The sequence below is a fragment of the Echinops telfairi genome, unplaced genomic scaffold, assembly GCF_000313985.2.
Source record: "Echinops telfairi isolate 266 unplaced genomic scaffold, ASM31398v2 ScPeMD7_3533;HRSCAF=4204_0, whole genome shotgun sequence".
Classification (NCBI taxonomy): domain Eukaryota; kingdom Metazoa; phylum Chordata; class Mammalia; order Afrosoricida; family Tenrecidae; genus Echinops; species Echinops telfairi.
Window position 1 is genome coordinate 49,600,434 of NW_022107431.1, and position 12,127 is coordinate 49,612,560.

General features: G+C 44.6%; 1 protein-coding gene across 1 annotated transcript in view; it reads left to right on the forward strand.

Moving 5' to 3' along the window:
- SLC35F1 (solute carrier family 35 member F1) overlaps positions 1 to 12,127 on the forward strand; it is a 251,847-nt gene that overhangs the window by 212,832 nt on the left and 26,888 nt on the right. The window contains exons 6-7 of the mRNA XM_013004495.2: positions 4,179 to 4,285; positions 8,295 to 8,449. Of these exons, the coding sequence (XP_012859949.1) occupies positions 4,179 to 4,285; positions 8,295 to 8,449 (262 nt within the window). The remainder of the gene's footprint in view (positions 1 to 4,178; positions 4,286 to 8,294; positions 8,450 to 12,127) is intronic.

Here is a 12,127-nt window from a genome sequence, read left to right on the forward strand (position 1 = left end):
ATATATATATATATCACACAAGAAAAAGTAGCACTTTAACAAAGGTTAAAAAAACAGCAAGCTATAAAAAGAAATTGTATAAGGGGCATGCAGAGCCTATAAAAAACCTTTCAGGAGGGAGCCATTTCTGTGTAAGAAATGGTTGGTTGCTCTCCAGGCAGACTTAAGGGGAAACAGCAGACACGCTCTGAGGACACCGTGGGTTATATCTATTTCTAAAACCACTTGTTACTAAAAAATGAGAAATACTTTAGATCCAGATGGATGCTCTAATGATCACACACCAAGCCCTAGACGCAATCAGCATTTAATGACCTCAACCTACGGGATAGCCCTTCAGCGCCTATATCCTGATGCAAGGCTTCCCGCACTGAGCGCAGAGCTTGGCTTATAAGAGAGTTTGAAAAATATGGGTTAGCCCCTGGTAATGTCCGCGGTTTGCTCTCAGCTGCTAGCCTAAAGGTGTGGTCATTCCAACCCACCCAGTGGTGCCAAGGGGGAAAAGCTCTTGTGATTTCCTTCTGTGAAGACCACAGTCCAGAAAACCCAATGGAGCGGTGCCACCCTAGAGAAAACCTGGAGCCGCCAGACGTCAGCAGGGAGTCCGTGTCAATAGGTTTGGAGCAATGTGTGCTGAATGAATACAAAGAGGGTTGAAAGTACAGGTGAGATTGCAGTTTGCTAGTGTTACTCTCACAGAAGTACCACAAAAGGGTTACTTTTCTCACGATGGAGGAGGCTCGAAGTCAGATTTCAGGCCCCCAATCCTAGCTGACACCTCTCTGTCCCCTCTGGGAAAAGTCCTGGTCGCAGCCTTTCCTGAATCCCAGCCTTGCTTGCAGAAGGCCTCGCACCATCTCTCGCTCCCGCGCTTATGCTGGCTTGCTTCAGTCACCAATCCGCACTTCATCTATCTCAAAAGCGATGAGGTTTAATGCACACTGTACACTGACCATGGCTTCACTAGCATACCAAAAATACTCTTGGGCACAGCGTCCACAGGTTAAAATTTACAGCACACGTTTTGGGGGACACACAGTTCAAGTCATAAGGCCCTCCAGTGCTGAAGAGGGCGGCTCATTCCATCTCCTGCTGTCTGAGCTTCCACGTAGCTAGCAGCTTCCATCAAACTCTGCGTGCCGGTGGAGGACAAAGATGATATGAACTCCCTCGCACCACTGTTCCCACCCCCAAGCATCCAAGGCCGATTCGCTGCCAACATAATTCTCTCTGAAGACGCACTCTGAGCTCCAGAATTATGCAGGACTCTCCCTGCGGGTTATCTCAAGTGACTTCAAGGGCTGACCAGCCTTGTGTCTGTCACAGAGTTCTGCCATTTAATTCCTCTCGCGTTTTGCTGCAGAATGTTATAATTAAATGGAAATCAATAGAGAGGCGGGGAGGGGGAAAGGAGAGGAGGGCAGCTGGGAAGGGAAGGCGGCCGTAGGTCACAGATGCATTTACCTCTGTGATTCTCAGAGCCAGGAAACAAAACGTAATCTGTGCTTGGTAACACTGCACATCAAGCGGTCCATGAGTGTAAATTAATTTGATATTGATGGTAATAGCAATGATCAGAAAGAACTTGCCCTCTAATTATGTGGATGTCATGTCACTTCCACCAGGGTTCTATTATAATTTAGCATTAGCTAAATGTATCATCAAAAGATGGTTTTATTCCGAGCTCTCGTATTGCCATTAAAATGTCAACCTCCTGTCGTGGGAGATGCTGAAGGGCAGTGTAAAAGGAGCACATTATAGGGCCATCCGTTTCCTTCCTGAGTAGAATTGAGGCCACTGTGGCCTAGAAGGGGGATGAAATATGCATCGTTCTCTTTCTGAAGTGGGACTACAGTTAGGCTTGAAACCTTTTTACACTCCCTCACTGCCATCAAGGCCCTGCTGACTCATAATGAACCCACAGAATAGAGTAGTGCTGCCCTGTAGGTTTCCAAGTCTGTAACTCTTTACAGGAGTAGAAAGTTCTCACCTTTCTCCTGAGGAATGGCTGGTGGTTTTGAACTGCTAGCCTTATGGTTAGCCGCCCAACTGGTCACCACTACGCCACCAGGGCTCCCTTATTATTTTGATGATTTTTTACACTAGGGCCACCATTATCCTCAGTGCCTGAGCCCAATCTACTACAAGGTTCTAATGTCCAGCTCAGTAAATGGGGAGCATTTAGTAAAGAGATGCTTTTTCAAATGAGTGAGAGGTGAGTGAATGCATGAATGAATAACACATAAGGCAGTCGGACCCTGCCTGCTCTCTCCCACCCCACAAACTAGACCAAGAGAAGTGTGGGGACAGTGACAGGACGTGTCATGCTTGACATTTTCTTTCCTTCTGGACTAGAGCATAACACATCTGCAACTCATGGACCACCGAGGAAGAAGACAGCTCCGCCAGGAGGGGGCTGCTCCCCAAACCAGCTCCGTGCTCTTAGAAAGTCATGTCAGAGCGCTGAGCTCTGATCACCTTGACCTGGTGGGGACCTCACAGTGTGTTGGTTAGGAGACCAGAATCCAAGACTGACTTCCTCTCCCGTGTTCTGTCCTTGGGGTTCCCCCTGCTTTCCATCTCTCTTATGCAATCCCTGGGCTAAATATATATATATATATTTTTTTTAATTAATGGGATGGTTGTTTTCCAATGGTAGTAAATGGAATAATGTGTTTTATATTTTATGGACTTGGGATGCATTGTTTGCTTGTTTGTTTTTAGCACTTTTGTTTTTCTTACTTTCGTCCATTGCAAGATAGAATATTAAAAGAGGGAGATAATAGTTTTTGCTGTATGGTTTTATTTCTTTCTTTTACCTATGGAACAGAAAGACTGGTTCTAATAACCTGCTCAGGAAACCCAACTAAAAAATATATATTTAAGATGTTCTCTTGGGGAGCAAACATGGTATAGTCCCCGTCAGAGCCTGAGTAAATAACTTGAACATCCCCTTGATCCCATTAGCCATGCTGAGGGAGAGCCCAGGGGACCATGTGAGCTGGTGTGGAATGTCGTAGGACGGACAGGGTGTGCCTGAGCAACTGCCCCCAACAGCTGTGCCTTCTAAGGGGTTCTGCTCTTTAAATGCGGTGGTTGATCATTTGCTTTGGCTGTTCTTTTGTGTTCTTTGGAGGCCGTAATTAGATTTGGCCTAATTAAGCATGCATTCTCACTCTTTATCAATAGCTCATATGAGGCCTGGGAAGTTGAGGCAACCATATATCAAGTCCTGTCATGTCATGTGCAGTCATACGATTTATGTAATAGGTAAACCAGAAGCTTCGTCACCTATGTTGTTGTGAGGTACCATGGAGTTGGTTTCGGCCTGTGTACGACCGAATGAAACCCTGCCTGACCCTGCACCACCTTCCCAGTTGTCATGTTTGATCCCAGTGCTGGAGTCACTGTGTGCATCCGTGTGTCCGTGGGGCGGACGGTCTTCCTTCCCTCGGCCCTTCCCCTTCACTTAGCATGATGTCCTTTTCCGGCGATTGGCTCTCCGAGCAGCATGTCTGAAGCACTTGAGCTGAAGTGTCCCTGTCCGTGCTGCTTAGGCACATTCTGGTTGTCCTTCTTCCAAGACAGAGGTGTTTGTTCTTCTAGTCTCCATGGTACGCTTGCCAGCACCACCGATGCTTCTTCAGTCTTCCTCGATCACTAGCGTTGACATGCATATGAAGCGATGAGTTTATTCCATATCATGTACAAGCATGCATCTCCCTACCATCAAGTCAATACTGATTCATACGGACCCTACGTGGCATGGTAGTATGGCCCTGCCAGTTTCTGGCCTGTAACTGTTGACAGGAGTGGAACGCCTCCTCTTTGTCTCCTAGAGTGGCTGGGAGTTTTGAATAGCTGACCTTGGGGTTAGCCCCCCAATGCGTAACCACTCCACCACCAGGGCTAAACTGCAGGGTGGCAGGGGTAGGGGTGGGGGAAGCTTCCCATATGGAATATATAAAAACATGTCATGTATAAATATATCATATATAAAACGGGAGCTCATTTGATTTAGCTAGGATACATATTCAAAGCTTTATTTCTCTCCAAAACAACTAAAGGATAACAGTGGTTAGGAGCTCAAGATTTGAAGTCGCACAGCCGTGGATCCTGAAGTCAAGTCACACAACCTCTACACAGTCTTAGTTTGCCCTTTTGCTGTTCACCCACAGAATCAGCCCCTGCCCACACCCGGCTCTGCTTTGCACTGCAGTGACGGACTCCTGCACCTCACACTTCCCAGGCGTCCTTTCCACCAGCAGGATTCCTCTTGGGTTTGGTCAGGGGGCAGGCATAGAGGAAGATTTGAAGGCCTGAAGCAGAGAGAATTCCGAAGATTTCTCCCTGCCTCCTGTTTTGAGTCAGGTTTCTGAAATGGGCTCAGTCTCCTCTGTGGTTCGATGGGGCACCCCTCGCTTTTTGACATCTGGTCATCCGACCCCTTCCCTATCTCTCTCTAGGTGCTTTCGTAGGAGGAATTCACTCTTGCTGCTAATCTCTGGGTTGCTTCACCATCCCTGTTTCCCCTGTAGCCTCATCAAACACCTTTGTGATTTGTTCCCTATATAAACTGTCTTCTGTTGAACCTGGTGTGAACTCTACTTCCTGACTGATACACTCTTTATGTCTCTATCTGTCTGTAGAAAGAAGATAGTAAGAGTAACGGCACCAGACTGTTGTAGAGATTACTTTGTGTGTGTGCCGCTGACACACAGAATGCACTCAATCAATATTAGCTGCTAGGATCACTTAGAATATCTTCAAGCTCTCTTTTGGGAATGTGGGCAATAGTAACCAACGTCTATCTTTGTAAGAAAGAACCCGTTTCAAGTAAGGAATGCCTGGACACACACTCTATCTACAAATGCAGTTACTGATGGTGTGAGAAGGTACCCTGGTGGCGCAGTGCTTAAGCTAACTGAAACATCTGTGGTGTGAATCTGCGGGCTGCTCAGCAGGAGAAAGATATTAGAAGAAAGAGGAGCGCCCCAGGAATCCTACTTCAACTCAGTCCTGTGGACTCTAGGAATCAGAATGGACTCGATATTGATGAGTAACTGCTGCAGCTGTTATGTAATTCTCCATCAACAAATAATTGAGGTCATTCAATTGGTCATGTTGATCAATTATTTGAAAACCCTACATGGACAGCAAGTTGGCCAGTCAGATGCTTTGCTAAAGTCCATTAACTGGCTAATGTCCATTCAAGAACAGCACATTCCAGCAATACTGGCATTTCCGCGCTCAATGTGTTCATTTGGCTGATTCCGCTGTGCGCACAGAACAAGCTATTAACATACTAAAATATCGATTGGTCTAGCAAAGTGATTAACTGTGAGGGTGAGCATTCCTACCCCCCACCCCTCTAATTCTAATTTCTGGACTTTCAAACAATGTGCTTAGAATGGTTAAGCTCTGAAGCATTTTAAGGGAGCTTGATTAGCAGAACAAGTGGCCTCTTGTGCCCCTATTTCCTATGCTACCTGCCTAGTCAGTTGTGTTTATGAAGTCACACTTCTTCTCGGGGCCCTAAATTATACGCTCAGCTCCCTACTGTGCACGTCCCCTTGCATGATATTTAGGCATCTCAACTGAGCGTGTTAACTAAACGCTTTTCTATTTTCTTTAACATTGGTCCTCCATCTCAGGAAACCGTGTGATGCTTCATCCAGCACTCACAAACCCCTTGTTGGACTCCATTTCTTCCACTCTCAGGGCTTGGGGAGTCGCACAAACCCATCCACTTCCCTTTTGCCATCCCAAGTTAGCCCCGAGCATCTCTTGTGTGTCTTCTACCTCCCATACATTCCTCCTCTCTGCCTCACAGAGGTGTCAAAGTCCTCCTGAAACTAAACTGGCCCCTACTCTCCATACGCTACAAAGGCCTTCATGGCTTCCCGGAACAGCTAGAATAAAATACAAACTTCTCTCCAAGACTTCCAAAGCGGGACATAACCTATCCTGCATGAATTTCCCACCCCGGCTCATGACTTTGCCCACTCTGTTCATCCTTCTCAGTCTAACCTCTGGCAGTTCCTGGAACACACAAGGTCGTGTTCCTTCTCAGTCTTTCCAAAAATATTCTTGAACTTCCCCCCACCCCTTCAGTACTCCAGGTAAATGTCACCTCAGAAAAGAAGCCTGGTCTCACCCCCCTGCTCTCTCTAAAGCAGCCCCATGTAGCCATTATTCTCTATCAAACAACCCCCTTCTCTCTTCAAAGCACTAATACACATCCGGTGTCATTTAGCTCTAAGCTTTTGTTTATATTCTTAGTCAGTAGCAGAAAACCGGGGACAGCGTAGTGCTCAGTGCTGGAAGGTTCAGTAAGTACATCTGTATGAGACGCCCACGCACGACCCCAGTGCCCCTGGTGTACTCCGCAAGGTGGTACATGAGCGGGATTCCAGACCCTTCTAGCTCACCCAGGATGCGATCAAAATCAGGGTGCCCTCGTAGTACAGCCACTCTGGTGCCTGGACCATGTTCTGAGCAAGTTTGATGATTATTTGTAAGTAAATTCAGAGATAAGCCTTGTCCCTATTCTGTTAATCCCAGTTTCCATAAAAGAACCCAACTATATTTGTCCTTTCCTATATTAAACATAGATTATTCAGTATTACATTTTTTAGTCACTTGGTTATAAGGAAAATGAAACCCCCAAATGGGAAAATTGACCACTTTTATACGGCTAATAGTTTTGGGGGGGACCAAAAAGCCATATGGCTAGACGACGACAGAATACTCTCGTGAGGACATTTATAGTACTACAAATAAAAAGTGATTATTCCACCTCCTCTTGGGACATTTCTACCACACTAGAGGGGGCTATTGTACTGATTTTCCTTCCTTAATGTTCAAACAAAATTTTTTTATATTGTAGTTTTCTTACTTAATGTTAAAAAGGAAAAATTTTTTTAGGACCAGAAAATTAAAGATTGATGATTTGCACCCATAATTCCTTTTCATGCAGGCAAATCAAATTTCTCTTGGGAAGAATCATTGGTGTTTATAATCAGAGGAATTAGATATTATTCAAATCCTACAAAATTCACAAGGTTCAGAGGATACACTTCAGACCCATTTAATGAAGGATCTCTTTGGAAAAGTTACTTAGATACATCTAATGCCCATCTAGGCACTGAAGTGCATTGCTTATTCTTGTTTTACCCTATTTCTTTCAATAAGTATTATATTTCTACATTTGGGCTATATTGACATCAGGGAAAAGATGAGCTGAATTTTATATAGCTTTAACCCCTGCTTAAAAACAAAACCAAACTTATTCTCACCAAGTGAATTCTGACTCGTAGCAATGCTATAGGACAGTGTAGAACGCCCTCTGTGGGTTGCCAAGACTGTAACCCTTTACAGAAGTAGAAAGCCTCATCTTTCTCCCTCGGAGCAGCAGACGATTTCAAACGGCTGACCTTGGGATTAGCAGTCCAATGTGTCAGCTGCAAACCTGAGTACTGGTGAGATTAATATGTAAAGTTTTATAAGTAGGTATGTTGTATAGAGACAGGAATTCACAGAGTAAGATACTGGCCATATAGCATGGTAAAGGGTGTTTTGTTTTGCTTTGCTTTATCTCTCACATTTTCAAAACGTAACTATATTTTGATGGTCTACAACCCAGTTATTTACTTGGTTACTTATTTGTAAAGTCACAGATTCCACCCACAAATGTCCCTGGTGTGCTGGGGAAGGGGGAGAAGGACCCTGCTGCAGGTAGAGCTGAACACGGTTCATAGATCACCGCGTGTTCACAACAATAAAGTGTTCTTACCGAGGTCACACAGTTAAGATTCCAACTCAGCATTCTGACTCCATTCTGACTCTTTTCTCTGTACCTCCTTCAATTGTAAGGACATGATATCAAGCAAGAAATCCTTGATAGAAGTTTCTTTCCTGTCTTACAAATAGAAACGCATGAGATGAAAAATATTTCTCAACACTTGGATACCAAGTTAATAACAGTAAAAATGGGATTAGGGTTCGGGTGCCTCCACCTGGAGTTCTGACAATCTAACCACTGAGAGGCACTCCATTCTAGAAGAAGCTAATATCAGATAAGTAAGGAGAAGTAGGCTCTTCATTTTCCACAAGCAAATTGAATGTTATGTCTCAGCTGTCCATTGCCTAGTAATAAACATTGGTAAACACCGTGAGTGGAAATCTACCATTAGTGAGTGGTAAGTGATGTGTTCTGTTCCTCCTTGTTCACCCACTGTAGATGCTAACAATGCTCTGACCCTATCCTCTCCCTCCTCTTCCCATCCTCGCAGGACTGCTCTACGTTGGTTTTAGTGCCTGCATGTTTGGTCTGTACAGCTTTATGCCGATTGTCATCAAGAAAACCAGCGCCACTTCGGTCAACCTCTCTCTGCTCACAGCAGATTTGTACAGTCTGTTCTGTGGTTTGTTCCTCTTTCACTATAAGGTAAGTTGAGTTGTACTTTCTTGGAAGATGAGGCCTATTAGGAAATAACGCAGTGCATATGAGGGCGTAGCCCCCCAAACTGAATTGTTCTGAGCCTGTGAAGCTTTCATAGTATGCATAGGCAAGCATCCAGCAACTCAACCTGAGTTAGTGCACCCCATGGCGTTGCCTGGAAAGATTCTCCCTGCTCACAGTGAAATTGTTTTTGGTAAAAGCAGCTCCACTCGAACCTCATTTTTTGTGATGACCGATTTAAAAGAACAGCATGTAGCTGTGTTTTATTTCCTGCCCGGGAAAAATGTCCCAGAAACTGGTGTGATGTTGAACACAGCTTACAAGGACAGCACTGTGGGAAAAACTCAAGTGTACAAGTGGTTTTCCCCTTTCAAAAAAGGTGTCATGTCCACTGATGACAAACCTTCTTCTGGACATCTGTCTACTTCCCAAACGGACAAAAATGTCAACAGTGCATAGGAAGTTTGTTCCATCAGGTCAGATTGTTGATCAAATTTTCTATTTAGAAGTTCTGAAAAGATTGTGTAACTGTGCAATAAAAAAGGCCTGTACACTGGTACAGATAGGAATTGAAATTGAAATTGAAAATACAGGGACTCCAGGGCGGATGAGCCCTACAGGACCAGTGGTGTGAGTGGCGAAACAGGGAGGGTAAAGGGAGAGTGGGTAGGAAAGAGGGAACCGATTACAAGCAACTATATGTGACCTCCTCCCTGGGGGACAGACAACCAAAAAGTGGGTGAAGGAAGACGTCGGACAGGGCAAGATATGACAAAATACCCATTTATAAACTATCAAGGGCTCATGAGGGAAGGGGGAGCGGGGTGGGAGGGGAAAAATGAGGACCTAATGTCGGGGGTTTAAGTGGAGAGAAAATGTTTTGAGAATAATGTACAAATGCGCTTCACACAATCGATGTGTGTGTGGATTGCGATAACAGTTGTATGAGCCCCTAATAAAATGTTTAAAAAAAAAAAGGCCTGATTTGTGGTAGACAGGGGACTGGTTTTGCCACTACAGCAATGCACCTGCTCACACAGCCATCTCAGTGCACCAGTTTTGGGCAAAAAATCAGCATGCCTCTCTTGCCCCATGCACATGGCCTCACTCCGTACATCTTCTTTTTTGTTTCTACGAATGAAGAGGGACATGAAAAGTCAGCGATTTGATGACATAGAAGAGGTCAAGAAAAAACAAGAGAGATGCTGTCAGCCATCCAAACAGAAGAGTTTGAAAAATGTTTCCAAGAATGGAATCACAGATTTGACAAATGTAATAAGTGTAATGGAGAGTACTTTGAAAGTGATAAGGTTTTATTTAAAATTTTTAAATACATATCTTTGCGAAAGGGGGAAAATCCAGTTTTGTGGGGTATCCCCTAGTATACATAAGAATATCCTATGGAGAGGTGCCAGGTTTTGTACAGAGACCAGACTCAATTCTGCAGGCTAACCGTGACTCTATGTTATAGGAATTCACATTTCATCAATAAAACTGATTCTTTTATTCTAAGAAATCAGTAACTGCAGGTGAAAGATGAAAAACAGAGAAGAAAAGCCTTTTGAATTTGTGAGGACAGTTTTTCAGACAACATTCAATCCAGAAACTACTCTGGTGCCCACCTAAAGCTAGGAAGATGGATGAAACTCCCAAACTGCAACCACCAAATGGATTCTGCCAAAGGCAATGGCAGCACAGGACCTCACTGGAGAAAAGACATGCCGTTCCTACCATTTCTGCTTTACAGATATTTGCGCAGCAAATATGCATGGGAATCGCTAATGCGTTAGAAATCACTTCTGTACTAAAAGACTGGAAGTTGAAGAAAGGAACGCAAATAGATATTGTGAGATATTTGCAGTTAAGGTATCAGGCCTTGAAGAAAGGAAGACATTTTTAATCCAGAGATGGCTATCTCTAAGTGCGCGATTCAACCTCGTCTGCCCTTGCCTGAGGCAGGCACTGGCTGTGGCACACCAAGGTCAAATTCTGTTCAGCTTCATCCAGCATCTCTTCAGCCAGTAACCATCATTAGAAACCCGGATGCCGTTCCTCAACTAATCCGCCAATGCAAGGGTCAATGCAGTGGCATCCCTAGGGGACCAGGCCAACTGTCTATAAAAGTTTTGTGTGGTGTTTCAGCAGAACTCTGTATATTTGTGAACCTATTATCAACCGCTCTTTGATACTAAAGAAAGAATTTAAAGGAAAAGAAGGAGAAAACACTTAAAGGCTTCCAGCCAGTTACTAATAATGTTGTAATTCTATGTAGAAGGATTTTGCAAAGTAATCTTGTTTTAGTATTCATATGATCATAGAATTATTACATCTAAGCAATGTACAACTACAACTATCAGAGTTTATTCTATAATGGAAATTGATAATAAGCATTCCTAAGGACTCTGTGGATCGTGGGGGGCAGCAGGGGAATGACATTGGTGGGTGGGAGACAGGAGGAGACTGACACCATTGATGACCATATTGGACAGCACCAACCCTAGTGATGCACCTGGGTCAGTGTATACCATGGTCCAGTGTGGATCAAGTATCGAATGTTCAAGTACGGTATGTCAAAGCAGATGAAACCAAATGTTTTCATCGCCATTGAGCTGTTCAGACTCACAGCAAATCCGCGCACAACAAAATGAAGCCTTGAGCAGGCCTGAACCATTTGCATGAACGTCAGTATGTCTAAGTCAGATAACATCACATCATATTCTGTTGGGATCCATAGAGGAGCCCTGGAGATGTAGTTAGTGGTTACGCATTGGGCTACGGTCTGAATCGTCGGCAGCTCGAAATCGTCAGCAGCTCCGCAGGAGAAAGACTGGGCTTTCTATTCCCACGAACAGTTGCAGTCTGAGAAACCCACACAGGGTCACTATGGGTCAGCACTGACTTGATAGCGGTGAGTTTGTTTTCATTGTTTATGATCCATAGGATGTTCACTGGCTAATTTGGGGGAGTAGGTCTCCATGTTTTTCTTTCTAGTCTGCCGTAACGTGCAACTTTTGCTGAGCCTATGCATCATTATCAAAGCTTCTGAGAGTTGAAATGGCCATGACATAGTTTCCACCATCTCAGCAACATACAAGCCACCACAGAGTGGCACACACCAACAGAGATGGTAAGAGGTGCAAGTAAGTCAGACAGGCAAATGACGAAGGAAAACAAAAGAGACACTCTTCTGGGGACTTCCCGGCAAGTGCTTTCCCAGTGGTATTGTACTTGACACTACCAGCAGACTGGGGTGTCCAGCTGATGGGGAGACTGGGTGGGTAGGATGTCTTCAACCAAGTGAACTTGGCGTTGGAAAATCCCAGAGAAGTGTCAAACTGGAAAGAGTATGCACATGAGATTTGCAATGACAAAGCACCTGAAGGAAATAATCCAAACCATTGGGAGAATCCCAATAGACAACAACAAGGGGAGGCAAGGATGGGAAGGAATCTGAAAGCCAGGGTAGTAGCAGAGGACAAGAACGGATCTGGAGGGCTATAGAGGTTGAGAAGGTGGGTGCGGCCGCAGACCAAGATAAAGCACTGTTTCAGTTTCCCCGGGGAGGTAAACCAGTGACAGTTTTAAATCACTATTCTGGCCTTGATCGGATTTATATACAGGGGGGTTTCAGAAGTGTGGGGAAACAGAGCGAAAAGATAATGG